The 27,912-nt window shown below is 42.4% G+C and overlaps 1 protein-coding gene across 5 annotated transcripts; it reads right to left on the reverse strand.

Moving 5' to 3' along the window:
• Positions 1 to 4,209: 4,209 nt before the first annotated feature.
• fgfr1a (fibroblast growth factor receptor 1a) lies at positions 4,210 to 27,609 on the reverse strand. 5 transcript variants are annotated; one of them, XM_041041579.1, is made up of 18 exons: positions 27,000 to 27,609; positions 22,497 to 22,672; positions 17,154 to 17,396; positions 16,877 to 16,966; positions 15,973 to 16,145; positions 14,304 to 14,427; positions 13,195 to 13,385; positions 12,742 to 12,892; positions 9,486 to 9,682; positions 8,971 to 9,116; positions 8,604 to 8,725; positions 7,941 to 8,051; positions 7,013 to 7,203; positions 6,749 to 6,871; positions 6,590 to 6,660; positions 6,345 to 6,482; positions 5,756 to 5,861; positions 4,210 to 5,659 (listed from the first exon to the last, which is right to left on the reverse strand). In XM_041041579.1, the coding sequence occupies exons 2-18, from the start codon at positions 22,648 to 22,650 to the stop codon at positions 5,483 to 5,485; spliced, it is 2,508 nt and encodes an 835-aa protein (XP_040897513.1). In that variant the 5' UTR covers positions 22,651 to 22,672; positions 27,000 to 27,609; the 3' UTR covers positions 4,210 to 5,482. The 5 variants fall into 5 exon arrangements, with proteins under 5 accessions (XP_040897513.1, XP_040897516.1, XP_040897515.1 ...); XM_041041582.1 differs by lacking the exon at positions 12,742 to 12,892 and adding an exon at positions 11,800 to 11,944 and having other exon boundaries at positions 9,492 to 9,682; positions 22,497 to 22,677; XM_041041581.1 differs by lacking the exon at positions 12,742 to 12,892 and adding an exon at positions 11,800 to 11,944 and having other exon boundaries at positions 22,497 to 22,677.
• Between the last annotated feature and the right edge of the window lie 303 nt (positions 27,610 to 27,912).

A 27,912-nucleotide genomic window follows, 5' to 3' on the forward strand; every position in this document is an offset into this window, starting at 1 on the left:
AAACCAAAAGATCTCAACAACTTTGACTTTGATGATCCCAGACTTTGCTCAATCCCGATTTTTTTTTAGCAAAATTTGCTCAATACTTTTTATGACCAAATATCAGCAGAACCAAGGACATTCCCATCAGCCTCAGTTGCACTTTGTCTTTACTACGAAACAGCAAATGTTAGCATGCTAAAGCTAAACTTGCTTGGTGAACATAGTACAAACATTATATCTGTTTAATATCAGCATGGTAGCATTGTATTTTTGAGCATCGCAGCATGCACAGCACAGCACAGCGCAGCCTCAGTGCATAGTTGCCTTATTGATATGCAACGTAGCATCACAGCCTGCATACCTTTTACTTACTTTGTAATTATATTGAAAAACAGGTGAAGAGACTCTTTTTTGTAACTACACTATAATCAATGTGAAAAAGGAGAGAACATTTTACATACTCTACCGTACCCACTTACTCTGTTACTGTAATTGCTCATATTCAGTGTTGGGTTCAGTCTGTGTCTTTTTGTTTGTTTTTTGGTCAATGTTTGGACAAGTTGGTTATGCGTAGGTTATTTTATGACAGAATGAAACGAAACTACACTGTAGTCATTGTCAAACAGGGCTGAACCATGGACCACTTTATTTTACAGCTAACAAACCCCAGACTTACACTGTAAGGACTTACACTGCAAGAAGGACACTTTCTAATAGATTTTCAGTGCTTTGTCCTGATCATGTGTAAAAAATAACTTACTTTAACTCAGCTGAAACTCATAATTTATGCTTTTCAAAATAAATCAGTAAATCTTTCTAAATAAATCTGTAAAACTATAGTTTTACTGATGTTGTCCAATAAACTTACCCATTTAAATCCAGCTGAGATTAACATAATACTTCAGATACTTCCCCACAAACTTATTTGTGTATGCTTTTTGCGATGTGGAGAAAAGACAGAAAGGGGCAGTGACTCAAAGACAATAGTGAGACATGCAGTGAGTGACAGGCCATGCCCCAGGCTCACCCCTTCTGTCATGTCTGTCCCATAGAAGAGCAGGGGCACCGGGGACCTGTCATATAGACAGCCATCTCACAAACAGGGGTCCAGGCCCTCTGTGGAGACAGAGACGTCGACAGCCAAAGAGCACAGACGAGCAGAGGACACCGGGTGCCTTCGTCTGTCAATTCTACTTCAGGACGCTAACAGAGGGTTCGGCACCGAGACGCCGGCATCCAGTGGCAAAATATTTACGTCATTAAAAGTATTACATATTTTGTTCTGCTGCAAAATATGCCCTCATGACTGAGCTACACCCAAAACCACAGTTGCCACATTTAGACACAAAACAACTGTTCATCACCCTAAGTATTGTTGACGAGGGAGGGGAATCTGTCACAGTGAGCAAACAACAGAAAATTAAAATTCCTCCTCTGTTTTGAAATCAGCAAGCTATGGTGCAGTGGAGCTAAACCTGTCTGCTGCGGTTACCCACACACTTAGTTTCTGAACTGTCTGAGGTCTCTTTTTTATGTACTCAACACAGGGAGGAATGCCAGGACAAGAGACATGTCTCCTTCACCTTGCACATGGACGCTGGCCAGAATAATATTCATGAGTTCCAGTACTGTACTGCTGTAGCCCTTTTCCCGCTGTCCCTTCATGTGCACTGGCAGCCCCCCTCCTCTAAACTCTCCTCCCTCTTTCTCATAAATAATCAGTTCATTTGTGAGGAGACAGAGGTGCACAACAACAGGCTGATGTCACTGATCCTGTTTCCTGGAGCCTAAAACAAGCAGACACACACAGACACAGACACACAGACACACAGACACACACACACACACACACCATCAGCAGTGGCATCATCACCACCAGCATCACCCTCCCAGGACCTTCTCTCCTAACTGCATGAGGCTGAGAAATGAACTCTGATTGATGACGCGTCTCCTCCACCGGGTGGCAGAGAGTTGAAGGACAGGTCATCTGTCACTGTGCTGACGGGAAACACACAGGCTGGAGATTGATGGAGAGGCTCAGGCTTTTCTCTAGACCTGGAGATGATAATCCTAAACTGGAATAAATCAAACCATCTCTGGTAAACAAGAACAAGAAGCAATTCATCTAACAGGCCACCAAGGAAACCAGCGTGGGTCTCATCTCGCTCACACTAATGACTTTTAGAAAAGTTGCACAGTTTGCAGATGATATGTTCGTTTTTGGTCATTCATATCTTCAAGATGTGACGATGCCTGATGATGCAAAGAAGAGATTAAGAGTGACAGTCTTTGCTCCAGCCATCTTGTATCTCGCTTCAACTACTGAAGCTGGGGAAGTCACAAGAGACAGATTTAAACAAGTCTACAGTCATTTGATGGATGGTTACACTCATCCAGCTCGTCAGAAAACATTAGATCGGTCAGATCTGACTAAAACACAGGGGAGAAACATTTATACCAACATGTCAGCTTTTGTCAACATTGCTTTGTCAATGAAAACCAACTGTGTGTCCAGTCCTTCACTCGTCTAAATTTAACCACAAATTAACCTTATTACAAAGCTATATTATAAATATACTATCTTAGGTATTATCATCATAATAATAACAGTAGCAATGATAGTTTGGTAGCCCAATTTGGACAATTGCTTCTTTCCCCACACACACTGGTTTTAAACATTTTTTGGGAGGTTGAACAGAAAGTCTTCCATTTTTTCCAGATATTATCCTGCAAAATTGCATCTACTCTCACATCAAGATCCCTCGACCGTTTCAGAGAAAAGCTTTTGTTTGAGGGCTTTTTCAGCCAGTGCTGGAGAGAACAGCAGCACTTTCTCAATGTGCTTCATGAATCCTGCAGTTAAGGACAATGGACAGATTTAATGATATGCAGTAAAATGCCATAAAAATAAGCAGCTGGTATATTGGTACACAGTCTGTCAGGCTGACCAGAATTGGGAAAGGGTGTTGCTGGTGCTTTCACATAACAGTTACAGCTGGGTAATGCTTGGATGGCTGAAATTCCAGTATTCCCAAATCAATTTACAATCCCCCAATCAGTCATCAGATAGTAATTTCTCTGAGAAGACAAAAACAGGACATAGCAGTCCCCTCTCCTTTCATCTCCGTGATTAGAAACCATTAATTAGATACTGTCTCATTCCACAACCATAACTAACAATAAACGCCTTCCCCTGTGTGTCCAAACCATCAGAGCAAAATAAAGACACACACTGACTGACTGACTTTATGAATCGCATTTATCAGCAGAGGACTGGCAGTGTAACTGTTGTAATATTGGACGATAGCTGATGAACTTTGCTCTCCCAAACTCTTCCTGTGCCATCTGTCAGAAGTGATAATACCCTCCACCTAATGGCACCTCTGTTCCTCGCTCCGCACCATTAGCAGGTTATAAAGCAAGGCCTCTCCTGTCCTTTCTATTCTTAAATAGAGCTCTTCATCATCACCTCAACCACAGCGCACACGATACTCTTTATTACTCCCCGTTTCCAGGAGAGGATGATATTTCTCCCAAAAACAATAAGGTCATATGTTTGTTTGAACCCTGGCAGCATGTGTGGAAATCTGGAGGTGACTGTTCACAGTGAGACAGACATGACCTTGTATCCTTTAAGGCCACGACATGTATTGTATTGTTGAGGACACAACATGTTGGTGTTAATTTACAAATCCCAGCTGTGTGATTCATATAACCATTGGGATTAAAGTGACAAGGATCTGTTCTCTATTACGAAATAAACCGAAGACAGAAGGTTAACGGTAGTGACCCGAGCGGTAAGAGCCGGCTTTTTAAAAAGGGTCGAGAGCCGGTTGCTCTGTGTGGCTGATTTTAGCCTGTTGCGTGGAGACAGCAATCCAGGTGATGCATCAGCCAATGGCAGGAAGCCAGAGCCAGACACGGGCATCAAGGTTGGTGTGGCTGATGGATGGAAGTGTAGCACCAGCACTTGCCAAGCCATTCACACAGCCATAAATTACATGTTTACTGCCGGCTGTGGCTCTCTGCGCTTGCCAACATTTCTTCTGATGTCAGCAGCACATTATCATATCTAATAAGCCCCCGGCAACCCGTGTTAAATGGGTGGGAGATTGAAGTGGCCATCGTTCCATCTCTGTAAACAAGATTTACATCATCAAACATGAAAATCTTGATATTTATAGACCCGTTTATGGAGTTGAGTTCAAACTCTGAAAGCTTTGGTGGTTCCTTTTTCGATAGCATTTTATTTAATGTAATCCTTTTACGATGACATACGTGTTCTGCAACCCTTCATCGGAAGTTATATGGCAGCAAATGTACCTCCTGTTAAAGCATTTACAGTAGAAGATAAGTTCATCACATGGAAGGCATGCACAGTGGAAGTGCATGATGTTGACTGAAGCAAATTACTCTGGGTTTTAACAAGCATGGCGTACAACCAGGAATATTTACAGTTGTGACCATCCTTGAAGTAGATGAACAATTTTGAATGAGACAAGATAAAAATTTTCCCACACAAACCTGGCATATACACTTACACTTACACACACACACACACACACACACACACACACACACACACACACACACACACACGTTTTTCATAAATCTATCTCTTTTCATGGAGAGAAACCCCAAACACTGTGTTACACTGTATTGCAAGTTGTGTCATGAAAAGCACTTATAGTTAAAAAATAGAAAACCCAATACATAATTTTTCCATTGATGATTATGCAGTAAATTTAGGGGAATCAAAGCTGTGATGCTGCAAATTTAAAAAACAAAACAAAAACTGGCCATGTTATCCTCAGCAATTTTAAGATATTCTCATGTAACAACTGCCCCTACTGACTATATTCAAAAATGGATCAAACAAAAGCATCCTTGTACAAAAGAAAATAAATCAATTATGGTAATAAAAATAAGAGTACAGTGTAAATATATATTCATAATTATAATTTTCTAACTGTATTTACAAGAAAAGAGTGAATGATGCTGTGAACCACGGTGCTGTGTGTCCGCTTGGTTGTTTTCTCTGGATTTGGTCTGAAAAGCAGAATGTTGTCCTTCACTACTGATGAAACGACCATGGAGGGGGGAAAAAAAACCAACAGAAACCTGACATAATCACAGTCAGTCCTTTCCATTCTCCTGAACCGTGGAATGCCCAAAGTGGAGAGAAGAGTGGGAGTCTGCTTTTTCTTTTTTTTTTTTTTCTGACACTGTGACAAACGGCCACTCCCGTTAATACAAAGTGCCCCATAAACCGCCAATCGTCACCGCCAAGAACCGGGAAAACTGCTGCACTCTTCAGTCAATGTGATCCAACAAGTTCTACAAGGTGTCTCCAAGCTCCTTTCTCGCAGAGCACCAGTGTTTTTTCTTATTCTTTTTTTTTTTTTAAGCTTCATCTCTGGGAATATGGGGGAAGAGTCCAACCCCATGAGGCAGGGAGCGGAGGAAATGTCAATGTTTGTCTGAATGGAGAGATGAGGTATCAGCGTTTCTTAATGGCTGCCCCATTGGAGTGGGGAGGGAACTTTGGCAGGCAGGGCTCCTCGGCTCCAGCGTCGTGGGAGAAGACAGAGTCCTCGCCGGAGGAGCAGGTGGAGCTGCGGGTGTCGGGGTAGCTGGGGGAATATTGGTCCAGAGGCACAGAGAGCTCCAAATATTCCTGTAGGCACAGAAGAGAAGAACTAAACGTCAACATTTCCCTTCCAAAACAGACATTTCTGCTTCATGTCTGCATGGTGAAGAGAGGAGGACTAACCTGGTTGGATGTCATGGCCAAGCAGCGATCTAGATCCTCCACCAGCTGTTTGAATGTGGGTCTCTGTGAGGGCACAGCATGCCAGCAGTCCCTCATCATCATATACCTGCAGAGATCAAAGAGATTCACAAGATTAATCTTTGAGTTTTCATTTCAAAAAACGGAAACAAAAATAAAATAAAATTCTTGTGAGGAGAGGTCAAAAACCTCCCATGTACCTGCAAATGGGAGGTGACCAAAAAACAAAACAAAACAAAAAACAACCCCCCGAGAGCTGAACATCATGTTCCATTCGTAGCTCACTCAACCTCGGAGCAATTCATTTTATTGGTCATCACACAAACGATGGTAGGGATCATCATTACGTTGCTAAGCACCAGGAATTTTAATTTTTCTGATATACAAGAGAAAGGGTAAATATTAATGCCGAGCACGAGATGAAGCAGCCTGTTACTTTCAAAACAACTTTTTAAAGAGCTGTATCTTTTCACATTCTGTGTGCACATGGCTAAACAAACTTTTAAAAATTCAAATATGTGTGTGAAGAACATGCAACATGTTCGATTTCGGGTGTGCAGCGTCTCCTTACAGCTCGTGCGTGCATGTCGAGGGCTTGTCCATACGGTGACCTTCCTTCAGCAGCTTGAACAGCTCTTCCACTGGGACGCCGGGATACGGAGAACCTCCCAGGGTGAAGATTTCCCAAAGCAGCACCCCAAATGACCAGCTGCAGACAGAAACAGACAGGAGTGTCTCGCTTTTCTGCACGACTAAATGTTTTCCCTCACATTCCATCAAGACTGAATTGGGAAAGTAACACTACACGATACTCACACATCACTTTGGTGTGTGTATATCCGGTCGAACAGAGCCTCGGGAGCCATCCACTTGACTGGCAAACGACCCTGCGGGAAAGTTATGCATGTTACAGCAATGGACAGCATGTTTTTACATTTGTAAATAACATTAAAAGGAATGATAAGGAGCACTCACATTGGTGGTCTTTTTATAGTAATCGATGTGGTGGATATCTCTTGCCAGGCCAAAGTCAGCTATTTTCATCACGTTGTCCTCTGTTACCAAAACATTGCGAGCGGCAAGATCTCTGTGGATGCACTGCACAAATAAAAACAGACGTTAAAAGAATTGAACCCGCGTCCAAACTCATATGCGTTTTTCACAGAGAGATTCTGCTCTAATTAATTCTTTACATTAGGCATGGAAGGCTGGGAATGGCTGGTTGTACTGTGTGGTTACCTTTTTGGAGGCCAAATACTCCATGCCTCGTGCCACTTGGTAAGCACATGACACCAGGTCCTTGATGGACATGTTCTCCACAGGAACGTGGTCTGGGTTGTAGCAGTACTCCATGCCCGGGGGGCGCCGAGCTCTCAAGTACTCCCTCAAGTTTCCCTTGGATGCATACTCGACTATCACATACAGAGGACCTTGAAACAATTGAAAGCGATGTTAGAATAAATAACTTCATCACCATACAATGATACTCTGAGAACAGTAATGAAGGTGGCACTGGTGAAAGGGTAAGAGGGGCTCAGGATGTATATAAATCAGTATGTTTGTTTGGGCTGTGAGTCTTATTATGCACTGAAAGCAACATTACAGCACATCAGGAGATATTTATTCAAAAACAACTGCCTGATGGCAGTGCAAAAGTAAAGGTCACAAGGTCGTCAAGATAAAAGGGTATCCCTTGTTTCGTGAGAAAGAATTTGATTCCAATCCAGCCACTAGTTTAAATCCTGGGGCCAAGCCAAGAGACATAACCCCCACTCAGTGGCAGAGGTACTAAATACTTTAAGAGTAGATAAATGCAAATTCAAAGTACATTGAATTGAGTTATAACAGTGGGTAAATAAAGTGCAGAGAAAGTGCAAAGAGCTTTGCGTGTCAGTGCGAAGGCAACAGAGCAATGTGCACCACAGGGTTGTTAGAGGTTAGTTTCCCTTTAGTTTTTCGTCAGGGATGATTGGAGAGGAACGGCTGCAGCTGTAGTTGATTCAAACTGTGAGCTCGGAAGCTGGTGTCAGAATCGTTTACTCATGCTGTTCTACACATCTTTCAGAGTAAGCTTCACTGCAACGCTGTTGTCTGAGGGACAAAAGCGTGTGTTGGCCTGAGCAGGCCAAGGCAGGTCAGTAGTAGGCCCCTGTCTGTCTGGTCTTACCATCCTGTGTACAGGCTCCCAGCAGATTAATGATGTTCTTGTGCTTCCCGATGATCTTCATCATCTCCATCTCTGAAATGAGGTCTGACAGGTCTTTCTCTGTGGCATCAGCTGAAGAGAGAGGGCAATAAATCATATTAGGGTAATTAGTTGATGTTCTGTTGGTGGAAAGGCCCAAAAAGGCCTCGCAATATTCACCCTGCAGAGTATATACACAAAGATCGCAGCTCTCGCAGAGTTGGGCTGCAGTTTGTCTTGGAGAAGACTCCCTGGGGAAAGGCACTTAAAGTACGAGACAATAAATGCTACTTTCCCTACATTCTCACTCCTCCGTGCAGTTTAATGAACACTGTTTTATATGGGATGTCAAGGGTTCTCATAAATTTTTACTCTGCTCTCCCATTTGCATGGTGGCTGGGATCCAGTGGCAGATGTCTCTAAGTATCTGTTCATCACGGTTTGGTGTCAGAAGTTTTCTCGTCCCTGGAGCCTGGACTTGAAGCTTCTGTTAAATCTATTACTATACACCGAAGAGCTTTCCTCTCTGCAAATACATAACTTATTCCAGCAGATCTTTGTTACTTTCACTACCAATATCAATCAATCCGGATCTACTGTATATTCACATGACTGACAACTCTGAAAAGGGAAAAGCTAACTTACATTTCAACATTTTGACTGCAACCTTGGTCACACGGTTTGGCTTGTCTTTGTCGAGACCCAGCGCCTCTCCCATCACGACCTGACCGAAGCAGCCTTCACCCAGCGGCTTCCCGAGAACAAGTCTGTGAGAGGGGGAAAATCACACGAGACACTCATTAACAACATGGCAATAAAGTTTGGCCTTATGTTTTGAACTTGTTTAAAAGTTTGATGTGTTGCACATTTGCTTCTGAGGCTTAGTTTTCTTCTTCTTTAATTTTACACTACATTAATGTAGAAGCTGCCCCCTTCTGTCTCTAAAGAATGAATATTTCACACCACTAACTTTCCTTTAAGAAGGTATTCTAGGTTTATGACCAGGACGTACCTGCTGCGGGGAAGCTCCCAGCGTGGATCTTGGGGCAGTTCATACTCAGACACCCCTGACAACATTGGAGATCCGCTAGAAGACAGGCGGGAGGGGCGAACCAGCATCACTCCAGAGTGGCTGGAGGAGCTTGAGTCCACAGACACCTGAGGTAAAGAAGCCTGACATTACTCCCCTCATAGTGAAACAGACACCAGTAACAGGAGCTTATTTGGTCAACAGTGACCAGAAGAAAATGAAAACTCAATTCCTATATCACCCATATCACTCCATGGAGTCTAAGCATTGCTTCAATACTTATACTTACCTGATGTACAAGACCTCAAGGACCTACAATGAACCTTAATCTGTGAATATGTGCTTTTAGGTTTATGAGAGCATCAAGTTAAGCTGCTGTGTGCAAAGAGTGAAACAAGTCAAATATAATGTAAATATTTGCATTTATAAAAATCTGGGCAAGTGACAGAGAGAAGAGATGAAAAGGTATAAATATTCCAAACCCCCTATCTACTTTCTGTTACCTGTCTGCGCAGGGGGATGCTTTTGGCCAGCTTGTGAACAGCCAGCTGACTGTTGAAGTCACTTTTCTTCGAAGAGGTGCGAATCTTGACGATAACTGCGATGGCGATCATGACAACGATGAAAAAGAAGCCCACACAGTAGATGACCACCTCCAGGTAGGTGTGGCTGGTTGGAGGGTAGTGCGTGACAGCTAGGCGAGGGGGGGCAGGGAATGGGCGGGGTCAGCTGTCATGAATGAACTGATGGTACATACCCAAGCACGCCAGACATACCCATGCTTTCAAGTACACAGCAACACAAATAAAAACAACTGGCCCACACAAACGCACACACATACACACACTTACACAGCTGCCATGTCTAAAAACCAGAGCCTTTGACACAGACACACAGGGGATACAAACTCCCTGCGCACAGGGTTTCACTCCACATTCTTTGTCACAGTGAGAAGTGGTCATAGTCTCTTGAGTCACAGCTAAACCAGAAATAGTTGGGACAAACCCAAACAACCCAGATTCTGTGTCTGAGAGAGAGAGAGAGAGAGAGAGAGAGAGAGAGAGAGAGAGAGAGAGAGAGAGAGAGAGAGAGAGAGAGATGTGTGTGTGTGTGTTATCAATGTTTTAGTGCAAACAACTATATTTTATTTGTTGATGACCTGAATATTGGATTTATATGTGAGAGTGTAACAGTGTGCAAAGGATCTGACTTTTATACAGACACAAACTTTCAATACTGCAAATCAATTCTACTTCATCAAATTCATCTAATTCACATTTCACGTCTACATGTAGGTCTATAAACAGCATATCACAAAGCATCAGCTCAATAGTTTAATTAATTGATATGTGGTGCTGGTAATACTAACAATGTTTTCTTTTAACAAAATAGCATATTTATGTGCTAATTTCAGAAAAAAAAGTTTAAACATTTAAAAAGAAACTGTTGAATTCAGGTCTTGTTTTTTTCCTCCCGTTCAGTGAAAACACCAACATTTATTCATAGCAACACTACACGTGTAGTGGATTCCATGTTTTAGTGAAAATGATAGTTGGGGGACACCTTGGACTGGGATGTGTACAGGAGCTACTTATCACAAATACCAGTTCTGAATGTGTTTATTGTTCATACATAAGTCTTCTTATGGCGTCAAATCCTGCTGAGGTCATTAATGATGCGGTTAACTGTATTAGGCCTTTGCTCTATTCTTGAAAAATGAAATGTAGCATAATGTTGTACAATGCCTTTTACATCCATACAGCTGCTGTCAGTCCTGTCTGGTGCACTGCTAAAAAATGAATAACTTAAATGCCTTAAAAACCCATTAACTTTAATAATTATATTGTTTCAACAAACAATTTTATTTATTTAATAAGAAAGTTTGGCTTCTAACTGCCTATTTACTTTTTCAGAACTTGACTTGAATGTTTGGTTTTGTATCTCAATTTTAGATGCACATTGACACATCAAAAATCTACAATGGCAGCAAGTCACAACAACACTAGACATGCCGTTTTGTTGTCTTACATTAGTGGAATATTATATTTCAATGTTGAATAATACATCCCAAACCAAGGCTCCCGTACTGACTGAAGTGTGCCGTTACACCCTAAACCAACACCAGCAACACAAGTGAGCTGCACTTGTGTGAAGAGGCTGACTGACAAGCAGCATGATAATTGGACAAATGCCCATTCCAACCCTCAGGAATGAGGCACATCCACTACAGCGAGCCAATTATCAAAGCCAGCCGCTGTGCTCACAGCAGGAAATGACATCAGTCATTTGTAGCGCTTGTCAAAGAATATCAGCTTTACACCAAATCAAATGCAAACACCAATTAAAGAGCAGAATGGTGGAGACAGTTCAAAGTGAAATCCGATCAGAGCTGCCAAACAACCCCTCTATAAATGTGAAGTTCTACCTGGCTGAGACCATTAAGTATACGTCTGTATGATCTCATTTTTAAAATAAGACTGGTTTTTCTGTTGTGTTGATTTCTTTGTCATGACAGACCAGGAGGGAGAAGGCGCATTGGGTTGTTTGGCATTCTGTGATTTCATTTAAGAAACAGCAGCGCATGGCCCGTACTGTTCCATCTAGAGAGCTGAGATGGAGCAGGAGCCATGCTGAGCACAGGGAGAGGGGGGAGGTTTAGTAACTGTAACTTGCCCTGGCTTCCTCTCACATTTTCTAGCAGAACTAAAGTCAGAAAAGACCTTATTCTGGCAAATGTGAACATGGACAGCCAGGCTGGAGATGGAAAAGGGAAAGGATGGAAATATAGGAAAGAGACAGAACTACTGATACCTTCAAAAACGGTCAACCATGCAGAGTGATGAGAGAACCCGATAGAATTGCCCGCCAAGCAGGTATACACTCCAGCGTCATCAAAAGACACATTTCTCAGTTGGAGGACTTCCATTTCCTTGTCCGTGGTGTTAAGGCCAGCGGTCTAGAAAATAACAAAGGAAGCAGACCCAACAAGAGGCCCAAGAGGAGAAAGGGAACCATGAGTGAAGGATTCTGAAAGAGAAAGGGGATGGAGGAGCGTTCTCCTCCTCGATCCAACACCATCTGCCCAAGAGGTACCACAGAGAGCCCCTGCAGAGGACTCTGTCAGGAAGAGCCCTCCAGTATCTGTTAGTGGAGGAGCTGGTTAGGTTAAGTCTGCAATGCTGAACCCCCACATTGGTCCACCCCATCACCACATCAAATACCTCACTCTCATCTCTACATGCAAGAGATGGGCAACATGGAAAACTCCACAGCAGAACAGGGCACACTCAAACTCACACTCACGCTTTTGCCAACTATGTGGACATTAGACAAACAACAGGAGGTCTGTGAAACATAGGTAAGCAGAGGAGGACAGCTGGAAAAAAAAACAAAAAAAAGGAGAGACAGAGCCTGTGAGCTGTGCACAGAAGACTTTGAAGGGCAAGGGAGCGAGAGTAATAGAAGAGGATGGCAAGAGAGGCCCTTATTAGGAGGGCACAGCACAGGCATGGGGCAGGAATGAGAGTGGGTCCAACATAAACCTGAGACTGAACACTTTCAACTGTTCTGCTGGGAATTTTCCATAGCGTCATTTACAGTCAGGAGCGCCGAGGCAGGAGAGAGGGAGGGAGAGACGAAGGGAGGGAGGAGAGAAACAGCTGAGGTTGTCTCGAGTTATACGGCCCTAGTTTTTCCAGGTGGTCCCCGTAGCGCCTCCACTGTGTCGTCCCTGTACTACTGCGTGGTGGTTACCTGTGGGCTCATATCTGGTGACAGTCAGCCAGGCTGACTGATTGGCCTCTCCTATATAATTGGACACTTTACATATATACTCTCCGCTCTCCTCCTCAGTCACATTGTAGAGGGTCAGCACCTGAGCGTCCGAGCTATTGACCCCAGAATGCTGGAAATAAAAACAAGTCATGTGCGGCACAGAATAAAAAAGTAGCAGACACAGGATCTTTTCTTGGTTTGCGCAGGTTATTTCACAGTTACAATAACAAAATTAAGTTCAAATTATTTACAGGATGCATTTGGACTACTTTCATGGACAGTACTGGGCATTCAAGAAAAGAGATGAGGGAAAATAAACTAATAGGTATCAAACTTTGCATTACAAACACTTAAACAAAAGACTTAAACTCTTGCAGAAACATGAGCAGGGTTGGGTTTGTTAAGGCAGTATTGGTAACAGTGAGATCCTACCTTGAGGACACGGACATACGGTAAACCATCAGGACCAAGGCTGCTGCCGTTGACCTCGATATGCTTTAGCCACTGGATGTGAGGCTGAGGGTCGCTGAACACCTTGCACTCAAACTCCACGTCACTGCCCACTGCTACGGTGCGATTGGCAGGCAGGCCAGCCTGCAGGATTGGCCTGTGGGGAGAGCGCTCTGCAACATGACAAAAAGGCACACAAGTGTTAGTTCTGAAGTTTGGAGAGCAGTGAAGCAAACATGTAATGTCCAAGCCAAACACATGTGCCGTAATTCAAAAGTACACACGGCTGACTGACTTTCAAACACAACCCATATAAAACCTTGGTCACGTCAAGGCTTTGTTACTGGAAATGGCCGATGGCAAACAAGGCCGCCTGTAAAATTTGATCTGACACTGTGTAATTTCACAAGTTACAGATTATAATTTCTCATATGGAGACCCCAGCTGTATGCCACTAGTACAATTATAAAGAGCTGGTCACAATCGATGGGCAAGCAAGTTAAGAGTCTCCTCTGGAGTTGTTGCTGTGAAATGAAATGTTCATGTGGCTGCATTTTGATGACTGATAACTCTCCAAAGTAAACTTACGAGCCAAGAATCTGGCTGACTTTCAACCAAGATCCCCGTGGGGACTTAAGCAAAACTTGTGATAAAACTCTCCCCACACTGAAGCGATCTCACTGTTCATCAGGTTCTAGATGTCTACTGAGGTCAGGCAGAGCTCAGGGGATAGCAGTGATGGAGGAAGTGGGATTGTGATTTATAAGACCAATGGTGTAAGAGCAAGTCACAGGGCAGGTCCTAGAGGAGTAATCACCCCCTCTCCTCAACTTGGATCCATCACTAAAGCCACAAGAAAACAGGCTTCATTTATCAAACGGCTGACAAACAGACAAAGTACACTGTACACAAACGCTACAAAACTGCACCACTGTGCTTTTGGGATAACAATCACATTTGATGGGTTCATCAGGTGCACTGATGTGGGACACTTGTCCTGCATATTCAACAGGTGATTAAACCATAATCAAGATTTCCTGGCAGGTTACAAACCAGTAACACTAGTAACATATTTAGAAATTAATACTTACCGACTACATCCAGCTGGTAGGTGTGATTGATGCTGCCATGCTGGTTTTCCACCACACAGGTATAGTTTCCCTTGTCAGAGGGAACTACAGATTCCATGATGATGGTCCACATATGGTCACGGACCTAAAAGATTGGGGAAAAAATGCAAGGTTACAGTGGCTGGCATATAGGAAAAAAAAAATCATACATCCAGACAGAACTTTGGTTTCTATTTGTTAGACTGATGAACTTAACCAAACAGTTTATTGTATGAGACAGAGCAGGTAAAACTTCCTGTGACACCACCCAGTGTTTAAAACAGAACTTTGTCCTACCTAAAAAGACCACAGGAAAATGGGTACATGTTTTATATACATCTGCCCCAACCTGTCTTATTAGCACCAACTGATGTCTGGTTCTTTTTTCCAAGACATGTTATAATTTTTCTTCCATAAATCTGCCAAGACCGGCAGTGTGTGATTAACCAACAAACCTCTAAGGCAATGGCAACATCAAACATGTATATACACAGACTGAGCCATACGGTTTCCCTCATTTAGCTAAAAACGTGATGAGGGAGTCCAGCTGCCTGCTGCCAGATGTGTTGTGCTTGGCTTCATATACATGTGGTCCACATTATTCCCTCCCTCCTGCACGTCTCCATGCAGACGATATGAACAATAGAGGCCTGGCCATAAAAGCAAGAGTGTGGGAGGGATGACAGACGTACCCGGCCGCTGATGCAGACCTTTGCACCTTGACTGAAAAAAAAAGAAGAAGAAAAAGAAGAAGAAGAAGAAGAAGAAGAAGAAGAAGAAAAAACGGCAGCCAGATGGTTAAGTGTGCTGCCTGGCTGGGTGGGGGGGCTTGGGGAAAAAGGGGAGCAGGCAGCTGAGAGGAAACTCCTAAATGTGTCCCAGCTGGGGAGGGAGATGGGCTGGGGAAGCACAAGACAAGGCTGGACTGGCCTACACCTTGATGGGAAGCGCAGATGCGGAGGAGGAGGAGGAGGAGGGTTGTTTCCTAGTCTGTGTGAACATGAACCATACCTGAGAGGCAGCTGCCACTGAATACAGCCATTCGCTGACAAGTCAATATCAAGGAACATAAAACTTCTACAGCCTCCTACTATGTAATGACCAAGTTCCGTGTTGGTTGATAATGTTGCGGATCAATACAGGGACTGACTCTCATAACTTCCTCGTGCCCAAAAGGTCATAATCTTAAAACTGGATTAATTATGTTGATCTCTCAAGGCTCATGAGAGTAATCACACCACATGCCATATGTCACAGATACAGTAGGTCTCATGGTTAAATTTACTGCTGCGTGGATGTAATTACAGAAAAGCCGATGCACTGATTCCCAGAATGAGGACAGCCAAAGTTATCCTTCATCCAAACGGATGGCTAGGATTGCCCACCTGGAGGTATTATTCCTTTTCGTGGCATAGGGTTTCATCTTGCATTGTTTCTCAGGTCAAACATGAAACTTGCCTTTGCTTTTCACTTGCAGAAAGTGTTTCTTGCTCAAGGGGAGTGGGTGGTGATCTAATGTGTGATGAGATCACCGACACACCTCCACTTGTGGGCAATGAGTTTGGGGTGATTCAATAAGAAATGCTGAGGAGGATGTGCTGTCGCTTAGAAGCAGCTGCGGGGAACAAATTTCCGAAACATTATTAGTAACCTTGAAGCCTCCGATGCGATGGTCTCTCTTGAACTCCTTGCCATTCTTGTACCATTTCAGAGTGGGATTTGGGTTGCCGCTGGCCTGGCATCGAAACTTCACAGTCTTACTGGCTGGGACAGCGTGAAGCTTTTTCTCCATTTTTTCTGGATGAGCCCATTGTGGGGCCATTGCTAAACAAAAAGACAGAAAAAAAGTTTGCAGATGAGTGAAGAAATACAATTATGTGTATATTTCCTAAAACTAAATAACACAGAAAGCTCAAAACTCGTTTTAAGTATCCTAAACCTCACTGTCTAACAGTCACAGGGTTTTGTATTACTGGATGGGTTAAGGACCTTAGGTTTCTCAAAATAAAATTCCTTAAAAAAACCAAAAAAAAAAAACATTGTGGCTTCAAAATTGCCTCAGATAAGAAAAATCATGTTGTGTAAATTCCAGGGGGAGATAAAGCTCTGGAAGTCGGAGTACAAACTCATGGTCGGCATGCCACGGTTGGCAGCCACTGGATTCTTTGTGGGCAGAGCGGGCAGTAGCAGCCAGATGATGAAGCCTGAGTGTCAAAATTGCTCTATAGACAAATTGGAAGACATCTAAGGTTAACCGCGGTTAGTCACCAGAGGGACATTCCTCATGTAAAAGCTGTCACTTAGGTAGTGAAAACCCTCTGATTCAGAGTGAAATCACCCCCCCTCCACACACACACACACACACACACACACACACACACACACACACACACACACACACACACACACACACACAATTGAATCACAAAGCTCTCAAATCACTGACCATTCATGACAGTTACTCATAATCCTGTGACTTTGGTCGAACGAGTAATGACCACTTGTTGCTGTAGCATTAGTAAGTATTAGTAACGTGTGGAGATCGGCACACTTACGCAGCAGTTTTTGACTGCCCAACAGTTTGGCCTCCTCTGATGAAGACTCTTCATCTTCATCATCATCCTCAGATGAGGCCAGGGTATCAACTAGTGAAACAGAAAGTAACTGTGAGGCCAAAGACGAGTCCTTTTATACTGATCCACAAGGTATTTGGGGAGTAATACATCATTTTTAAGACATGTTAAAAAAAAGAGGAGAAAAACACCATTTGAAGCCAAGTAGCAATATTTTATTGTCATTTTTAACTTATCTGTGCTGTTTCTATAACTGTACCTGTAACGTTGAAGTAGAGGCTGTGGTTGCCGAATGTGGTGCATGAGTACAGACCAGAGTCTGTCAGCTCCACAGTCTCGATCTCCAGCTGGCTGTTGCGGATGCGTGTGTGTTCTCCATCCACTATGGCCACATGGTCTTTGGTCCAGTTGACAGCATGGAGGGAGTCCTTGGCAGAGCAACTCAGATCCAGCCGATCCCCAATGTAGAGCGTAAACAGCTCTGCTTGCGTTTCCACAAAGACTACAAAGGACACAAAGCACATACTTTCATTTTATCAGCTCAGAGGGATTTTTAACACTGCAACTTTAAGCAATTATAAAAACAATAATATGGCTCCATGAGCACAAAAAAAAAGATTATAGCTTTGGTACAAACTATGATACATTTCTGTAAGTCATTCACAACAGGATAACCACCAGGATTATTCCTGCTCAAATAAACTGAATCATATCTCAGACTGAACAAACAGTAGCTGATGGGATACAGAGCGTCTACAGTGTTCAGAGTGCTTGCACACCAAACAGGGCCGTATCTGTACTGTAAACATAACATATTTCAGTCGTGAAACAGTATCCAAAAGACAGCTGAAAAGAGCTTCCCTGATTTCTCCCCAGCACACCGCCTGCCTAACCTCTCCCAAAAATTAAATCGCATCCCAAATTAGTCAAGGCCCCATCGTCAGACAGGCAAGGAGCTACTTGGGAGAGGAAGGTGAAATTCAATTAGAGGAATGAAGAAGGGAGAGGCGTCACAGAGCGAGACACCTGAGCCCCCCTGTTCTAAATGACTACATAGTCTGCAAGGGGGAGGGGGTAACCCAATTATGCTGACATGCTGTCCATCACAATGGTGTTGTTTGTCTAGTTACAAAAGGTAAAGATCGTCACTGGCCAGCCTGCTTGACATTCTTGCTCTAAGATCACACTTCCATGGCAAAAAAGGCACACAAGGCACGCTGCTCTGATTAACTGAACTAACATCCTCATTTTATGGACATAAGGGCTACAATTAATGATCATTCTCACTATCAAGTAATTAATTCTGTTCATTATTTTCTTGATTCTTTTTTTTTTTTCCAGAAAATGGTGAAAAAAAATCTAGATTTCCGTGATGATACATGCAAAAACATTTTCAGTTAACGATGACACAAAACAAACAGAGACAAGCAGCAAATCCTCCCATTTGAAAAGCAAGACCCAAAGAATGTTTAGAGCTTTGCTATAAAAAAATACTCAAATTATTAACTAATTATCAAAATAGTTGCTGATTCATTTATGTTGACGACTAACTGGTTAACTGACAAATCATTTCAGCTCTGCTGTTTTAGCCAAGTGGCATCTCCAAAGTAATCTCCTGCTGGACCACCATAATATAAAATCTGTCATTTCACTCATCCTCCTTTCCCATTTCCTTCATAGTCCCTTCAGCATTGTAACCAGAGAAACTGAACTGGACAACCAAATGCCTTTGTAGTGAGCAGTCAGGCCCCTCAGAATTAGATTATTCTGAACTGTTCTCAAAGTACACCGTGTATTTGTTAATGCACTTCCTCGCAACAGGAAGCATACCTACACAGCATAACCTCAGGACAACACCAGCAGACCTGACTAATCCCTCCCACCATCACAACAAAGGCCTCCAAACAATAAAGGGGAAGAGGGAGCAGGGAGAGCGAGCCAGTGAGCATGTGCACAGGAGCAAGCGAGAGAGGGCCTGCAGCGGCAGGTTCTAGTGCCAGTTGCTATGGTGACCCCACTTGGGCCTAGTAAAGGTATTTCCTGGATCACATATGTCTGACAGGCCCTTAATCCCAGAAGGAAAAGGGGCCAGGGGGTAGGATCAACTTTCTCCTCAAAAACAAAACCAAAGGGGGGAAAGCAGAGGAGGCATTTAGTGATGGGCTACAGCTATCGGACCCGGACACAGCCTTAAACACGAGGTCTCTGCACAGTGTGTGGGGGCCGGCCAGTATGTTTCTGTCCCTGCCCTCTAAATGAAGATGCCACTGATAAGGCTGTGTCAACATCCCAGCTGTTAATCTGGCTGCAGACATCATAAAACACCCATAAAAGCTGTAAAATTTGCTTGTTGCTTTATTGTGGGCCAGTCAGGACCATTTGTGCTTCTGTGACAGCCTACCTAAAACTGGAGTAAGATAACAACATAACACATGTAGAAAACAAATACCAACACACTTTATTTACTCACAAAAAAATATTTTTAACTATTCACAATAATGAATTCAAAGTTTCCAACATTTCCTTTGAATCTGAGGATGCCTCATCGCAGTTAATCCTCCTGCTGCTATGATTGGATTAAAATGGATTAAGAACCATATTTTCAAAAAGCAACCCATCTGGAATGTGTCTCTCGTGTGTTCCTCCAACCATTTGGAAAAACTGATTGACATCATTTAAAATCAACCTAATTGCATAAATCATGAAAGGAATTTTTGGTGAAGACAAAAGCACTGAAAGGTTTTAAACTGAGTGGGGGAAAAAAGCTCACTAGTCTGTAAATTCAAGACCAACTAAAAGGAAGAGTTGGCGCCAGTCTATGGAACCTTCTCTGGCTACAAGATAGGAAGCAATATGCCGCGTGAATGACTTCTGGGATTTCCTGCTCTCACTGGAGTGATGGTTGAATGCAGTAAAGTCAGGCTGGTTGAGGCTCTGCTGTGGCACACAGAGAAAAGTGGCTATGGCATGTTTCCTCTGATGATTTGACCACACCAGAGTGAAAGGGTGGCTGACGTGTAACGGGGATTGATAAGAGACAAAAGGCAGGACTGGGAGGAAGCGAAAGAATAGGACAATGCCTATTAGCAAGCCCGACAAAAAAAAAAAAAAAAATCACCATGCAAGTGTCCCTTCTGAAAGCACTCCAGTGGAGAACCTTTTCATTCCTAAATGAGCCACTGACAATCAGCATGGATTAACATTTGGGAGCTACAAGGATTACTATGCAGTGCAAAGCAGTTCCACTGTCATTCAAATGAGCTCAGCTACATTTAGACTTACATTTTGTCTTTAATGGACAAACACGGTAAAACCAGGACACCTTAAAAACCATGTCGATGTAGTTCCATTATTTTAATTTTCTCACCCTCAAAGCCACAGACTAGCATAGTTTGAAAAATCCAGTAAAAAAGGATAGACTAAAGTAATCCATTACAATTAAAAACACAGGGATTACTGTCCTTCCTAACCTGACTTTTCCCATAACTAATTATCAGGTTAAACTGGGCCATTTTACCTTAGAGAATCAAACTGTAACAAAATGCTTCATTTAAAGAGAATTTTTACTCCAACTCTAGTTGGATTTTTCAACGCAACAGTAATTTGTATCTTAGCTTTCAATGTGTGCAACACAGCTGCAGCTCTGGTGCAATAAAACTCTACATATCGATCAAACTGTTTGACTCTTCTAAAGCACGTGGAAGATCAAAAATTTGCTAAATAACCACAAGTTGCTGTTCCTTTATCTTCAGTTGTTATGTGGTAATAGTTTAATCACATCTCTAATGTTATTTTCTCTTTTCATCTTTAAATTGTAGCTACCATTTTCAATTGTGTATATAAGTTTCATTCATAAAGCACTGTTAAAATACTAATGAAAGAAGTTTTGTGCTGTGCCCCACTGGGCCCCCAGTTCTGTCTGAAAAGAGTCTTTCTCAGGACTGTGGCAGCTCTAAATCAGAAGGGCCCTCCACTAAAGGGTCAGTGGCTCTTCTACTCTGACTGACAGCAGAGCATTGAGTCAAAGAAATCCACTGGGAACAACACACAAATAACTTCCTAACATTTCACTGTCAGCTATAAAACATACACAAACACTAAAATGATTTTAAGTCAGAAACTCAGTCAAGTTTCTCTGAACGATCAAACTGAGAAGAAGTTAACGGGGCTGTAATCATTTGAATGGCTGTCCATGTGGCCCCTGAAGTAATTCAATGCACTGAATTTGTTCAGGGAATATTCTTTTCTTATGTGAACAACACACGACAAAAAACCCCCCAAGACAAACAATGAAGAGCGCATAAAACATGGCCATTTCCATATAACTATTTTGTTTCCTCACCCAAGACAAAAAGGAATGCAACCAAATGCTTCTGCTGTGATTGTTTGTCGACAGCTGAGGCCGTCCGTCACCCAGCAGGGAAGCGGGGGGAAAGTGAAGCATTCCCAAGCTGAAGACGGTGGGGGAGCAGGAGGACAAGCACAGAGGCGCATAGATAGTACCTGGCCATTTGGTGATTAAGAACTGGGTGGAGTGTAAATGCATCAGACTTCCCCCACCCCGGTGGAAATTTATGGCTCACCTTAGGAGACAAACATTCTCCTCAGAAACCCTATCCTTGAGGATAAGGGAGGGCTCAAAGTAGCATCTTCTTTCATTTTTTTTTTTTTTTCAAAAAACAGGCTAATTTATAGTTTCCCTGGCAGTTAACTCCTCTCTCAGTGACAACAAATACCTTTTCATTACAAAGGAGGAGAGGAGCAGGGACTGCTAGGTAGTGGGGCTGCCCTAGGGCTACAGATGGGAGTCATTTTCTCCTCCCTGTTCCACTGCTGGCTTAAACACAGCCGCGCCAAGTTTATTTTAGGGCTTACAGCCCAAGAGAGACCCGCTTGCTTAATTACTCTAATTATAATGTTGAGCTTTATCATATTCTTTTGCTGCTCTCCACTTCCGACTGCAGAGTGTAAACATCCAAACCCATCTACCCACAAGTCCAGGGAGCTATTACACTGCTGGACTGTATCCAAGAGACACATTTTTAAGGATTCGATTTCAGTGCCTCTTTCCCCTTTTCAGAACTGAACATATGCAGTGGCCAGACCGGGCAAAATTCTTTACAGAAAATCTTGAAGTTGTACTGTCCAGCTCAAGAACAAAATATAATAACTACACTAAACGTTCTGTCAGTAAGATTTCTTGGGTACCCTTTTCTAGTAAGCCCAGGGGTTCAGTTCAGCTTGGTTCAGTCAGGCAAGAAAAACAGAGAAGGTGTTACTAATAGTCAGAAACACAGTTGTGCTACAAACATACTGAAGCAACATCAGACTCAAGCAAATTGGGAGTGGTGGGGGGGGAACAGTGACGCTACAAAGGACAGACTTCACCAAAGCCTGGAGTGTGTTAGGATTACATTCCTGCACGAAGAACAAAGCTTTGATTATCAATGGACTGTTTCTCAAGGCAGGAGTCAAGATAAGCTAGACTTAGCAAGTTTATTAGTTCAAAACATAATATTTAATAATACTGCAAACAGAACTAGGAAAAAAAATGCAGAGTACAGATGAAGTGTGAGTAGCTTTAAGTTATCAGGCGTCTTACCTTCATCGGCACTGGCCGGTCGGCACTGGGTCCTTAGAACTTGGGCGAATAAAGCCAGAAACAGAAGTATACTTTGCCTCATCAGCATCCTGCTGAGGGAGCTACAAAAGTTGGCTTTTCTGCAACTGGAACTCCATTCAGACCTTTGGGGCATCAGCCGTGGGTCATTCACAGTGCTGAACTAACAAACAAACAAAAAATAGTAAAAACAAATGAATGCATGACCACGTGAGCAAACATCATATGTTCATGAGTCTGTTTTCAGTAGGAAAAACAATACATCAAAATCTATTCAGGGTACAAGTAAAAGAGAAAAATAAACTTTGACATTCAAGAAAGAAACTAGGTCACTTAAAATCTTCAAATGGCTGCTGTGTGGCTCTTCAAAACTGAAACAAACTAATAGCATAAATACTTTGTAAGGTAAATTTTTTTTTTTTTACTAATGGCAATCTATGTTTTACGTGTCAAGGAAATTGTTGTCAGAAATGAGGAAGAGAATATTCTGTATGTCTACAAGGTTCAAGGTAGGTACTTCAGCATTTAGGGCTGCTTGTACAAAAACACTGATAAGAAACTACAGAGCCTTGCTCTGATAGCTCAGGCAAACAAAGAGTGCATACGTCTTGCTCAGTTCTTAGGAATGAAATGTTCTGTTTTCAACACTTCAAAGCAACTATTTAAGTCTGAGCTCGTAAAGACTGTCAACAGACTCAGACAATGCCATATCAAGTTTCTGTTTTTTGCTGCTAAACCGCTGTTCGAGTTGAAGGATGTACAGTACCCTCCAAGACGGGGGGGCATATCGCATCGGGTGACCCTCACATGCACATCTGCTCGCATCATCACCTCTGCAGCATCTGGCCACAGAGATTAACACTTGCCCCTAACCCCCATAACCCCCCTTGAGGAATTTGTTTAAGGCCAAAAAAACTACAGCCTGTTACGTGACACCCTTGTAGAGAGAGACTGCCAGGCCATCATTTCCACGCTGAGAGATCTATCACTTAACAGTTGGTTTTTGGTCCCCAAGCCTAAAATGACCCCCTGGAACCATTTGCTCCCGTGAGTTGTCAAGAAGTGTCAAACAAATGCTGTTTTTTTAGGGTTTCTTAACTCTTCTTGATTCATGCTTGAGCACACAGGCCTCAACAACAGAGATTTTAAAAATCAGCAGAATCAAGAATGAATCCAAAAACATCCATTCAAGTGCATTCTGTAAAACAATAACACAAGCGTCACATCTGGGTCAGACACAGCCCAACTTGGTTTACGTTTTCACACAGAGTCATGTTCAGATACAGCTGTGGTTTCCTTTAAGAGGTAATCGCTTGTGTGAGGGTTCAGCACTGAAACAATCATTGTGTTCTCCTCAAAACCAATTCAATTTCACTTTCCAAGAATGGTCTAGTGTTCCAGCAGCTGAGCTGGGTCAGGGGGGTCCGAGGGGGATAAAGAAGCTTGGTCATCGCAGCTTTGTATGCAGTGAGTCAGTGCTTGGGAGGGCTCCAAGAAAGTGCTTCTGCTGCCAGACAGAAGGAACCGCAAAGAGCAGCCGACCACGTTCCCCGGGCCCTTGTCACTACGACAACCGTCAGTAATTGAAAGCGGAGGAAGTAGCTTCTTCAAAGTATGACACAACGCTTTGTCATGCTCCGCTCCCATGGGAGCACGAGTTAAACATACAGTATGTCTTACTATCCTCACACACAGCACACTCATTTTGAACTTATGAGTAGGTCTGAACAGGCTGACACACACATTAGCAGACTCATATTAAGGGGCAATATTGTTTTATCATAGATACTAGTGTCAGAAAAAGCAACAGCAGAACATTGACAAAAATACAGTCTGCATTTTTGTGTATATTTGACCCTTATTTTCTAAGTTTTGATTATTTTATTGTGGTTTTTATTGATAGTTGTTAAAGCTGACCTGAGATCAGCCAGGTCTAATATATATCAATATCAGGCCATAGGAAGGCTAAGAAATTGTAGTAATTTACAAACTCAAAAATCCTATATATGTCAGGCTTTGTATAACAATGTCAGTGCTACCTTGTACCTACTGCCATTTTCATTCCTTATTTAATAGTAAAATACACAACCTACTATCTTTGCAGAACTCAATATCCAACTTTGAATGATCCCTGCCAAATATGTCTGTATTTATTATGTGCATTTTAAAGGTGTTACATCACTTGGACAAAAATGATGAACCCTTGTTTTCTATTTGTATCTCTTTCTTTAACCCAGCCAAATCATAATGAACACATTTTGAGTTGCAGTAATGATACGACCTCTCACAAATGTGAGCTGTCGCCATTGTGAAGCTACAACTCATTCATTCAGGTTGGTAAAATGTGTATAGAATAATTCACTTCCAACATAATTTGACTTTTACGTCACTCCTTTTAGCGTACAACCTCTCCCACTTTCAGCACCTTTTCAGGTATTATGACATATTTCTCAAGAACAAGTACTTCCTACAAAAATGTTGAAGTGGCAGGAAAATACAGTCTCGGTTTTGTTGCTCATGTTTTTCAGGAACCAACCTTCATATAAATGTATAAAACACACTGGATCCAAAAATGTTTTATGCAGCCAAAAAGTTACATTAGAAAAGCTGTATCAAATCACCTTTGGTTAAAAAAAAAAAACGCTATTAAGAGAAGAAAACATTTCCCCAAAAGTCTGGCAAATAAATGGGGTTAAACTAAACAGATTAGAACAAGCAAGACACATTTAGTTTTTCTCATTATACAAAGACAAAGGTTACAGGCCTAACCCATAACATGGCCTGCACCATAATTACTGTTCACTGCCATCCATGCATAAAATTCCTCAGCTCCCAAACTCTGTAGCCCCCTTCCCAGCTAAGTCTGCACTCCCAGCCAGCAACAGGCCAGTCTGCACACGGCTGCAGTTCAGCGGACATAAGAGCATCAGACCATTTCCCTAAGGCTACTGTTTTCACAAAAACAGACACTTCTGGTTTTTTTTTCTTTGCAGCCTTGCAGGCTGAATCAGTGGTTTGCCAGCAGCGTGCCATGGAGGGAGATCAGGTGTCATGAGATTACACTCAAATGTAAAGACAATTAATGCGAGGCCATGTGACACTGTGCCATTTGGTTGACACCCAAATCCAAAGTGCTTTTCAGTAAGTTAAGTCCTATTCAGTACGTACGAGTGTGAACGTTTTCCCAAGGGAGGTTAAACTAAACTCTAAACCTGGAGATGTTACCAACATGGACAGAATATGCTGTAAACTAAATTCAATTATATCATTGTCAGACACACCAAATCAAATGATATCTTCACCCTCAAGGAAACAAAAGCAATATCAGTCTGAGTCATGAGTGACTACAGTCTACTTAAATTAAATCTACTAAATCTAGTTAAACGTACACTCACAAAAAGAGAAAAAAAAACATTTTTGAAGGATTTAGTTATAGTAAATACAATCATAAAGCTCAAGTGACAATAAGTCTCTGCCAGGGGTGCAGTCTAGTGAATTAAAGGGCAGGGCTATTTCTCACTTCCCATTATATGGTTCAGGAGAAAACTTTTTTTTCCTCTCTGGTGAACTCCCTGCGGACATGCTGCTTCTCTAAACCATCCATCTTCTCTCCCTCCCCTGATAACATAACATTTTGAGCTTTACATAACATCAGGCTTGCCCCTCCAGACCCAGACTTCATGACAGATGTAGTTATGATGGCCGTTCTCTGAGAATCTAAAGATGTAACTTACTTTACTGCATTTCTTAACAAGCTAAATTGTCTAGTGATTTAAAAGAAAGAAAACAAAGTTGTGAAAGGAACTTTACTGGTTAGGTTTGGTAGTTTTATGTCATGAGGCCATGACACAAACGGGGACAATAACCAGGATCAATTTGCAGAGATAAAAGCTAAATAATAACACTACTGCAAACTTACATCAGAAGACAATAAAGAAGTTAAGAAAGGCGCTATGGATCCACAAAGCCAAACTCAATAGTTTAAAGGTTTTACCCCTGGTGGGGGTAGTATTTATCCAAGTAAATTATCTAATCTTAAAAAAGGCGCCTCCTGTGACTTCAGATAGAAAACAAAATCAGTTTTTAAGCAGGACCACAGGAAACATTTGGGCCTTGTGCTTTCACGTTACTGTTAGCACCTTTTGATTTCCAAGCATGGCTCCTCCACCAGAGGTGTTACTACACAGGAAACGTACTCTCACGAAAACAAAATACGTACGTAAACAGCCTGTTTAACCCACAACAACAAAAAAATCCAGAGCACAAAAACATTTTCTACAGAAAAACAGGTGGTTGAATGTGAGCAACAAAATAACTGCTAGTCAATTTAAGAGCCACAAATGTTTAATTAGCCCCTTATTAGGACGAAGAGGTCCGTCAATAAAATCACATCATTTCAATGGGGAACATTAAACTGCCTGGGCAGGAAAACAAACAGTAAAGAGAAACTCAAAAGAGAGGCGAAATAATAAGACACCAACTCACCTTGGTGGCGGGGGGCTGTGAAACAGCCAGTGTTGGTCAGATAAGGAAGGCTGCTGGGCTGAAACTGGATGCAGAAAAACTTCCCGAAAAACAGTATTTCCAGATTCAAACGTGTGAAGCTCGCTTCCACTCCGAGCTATCGGCGTTTAACTAACAGGTTTGCGCATATTTTCTGCCAAACTTGAGCGACAGAGGAAAAAGAATGTCCCTCAGTCCGAAAACCCCAAAATAATCAACGAAGCAGCAGGGAAAAACTTCACAAACAGTGTGATGTTTGTTAAATTTTTTAATTTTTAGCTTCTTCTATCCTACCGAGCTAACCTGAACAGGTCCGAGGACAGTACGGGAGTGCAGCCTGTGCGGTGGTTTTGGTAGTCCCTTTATCCCAAACCGTTCCGCTCGCGATGAAATTAAGTCTCCTCACCTCCGAAAACTGGATCCTAAAGTTGTTCAACTCACTTTAACAGAAAACCCAAAAACGAAATCGTCGTTCAGTGTTCTGTTCTTACAAAAGAGAGCCCCTTAAATGAATCCTAGAAAGTATTTTGGCTATTCCCGGCAGAGAAATGCTGTTAAACAACGAGAGTCCGAGCTGCTCCAAACCTCCCCCCTTAAATCTGAGAATATGCGCATCCTCCGGACCACGGTCAGAACAGACACCGTGACACAGACAACATCCGGTCTACCGTTACAAAATAAAAGCCAGCGTGAGCAACAACCAGCAAACTGTAAACACTTGACATAAACAACACCATAAAGCAGTTGTTATGTTGGTAACTTCACTGAGTTAGCTAAATACATTACCCAGGTGAGTTATTTCTGCTTTGTGTGACAAGACCTGGGTCGTGTTTAGTTCCCATTCTGAACTCTTTCACCTCTAAGGGTAAAACATGGCTTTTTATAAATCAGACAT

Source organism: Toxotes jaculatrix, chromosome 7 (assembly GCF_017976425.1).
Source record: "Toxotes jaculatrix isolate fToxJac2 chromosome 7, fToxJac2.pri, whole genome shotgun sequence".
Taxonomy (NCBI): domain Eukaryota; kingdom Metazoa; phylum Chordata; class Actinopteri; family Toxotidae; genus Toxotes; species Toxotes jaculatrix.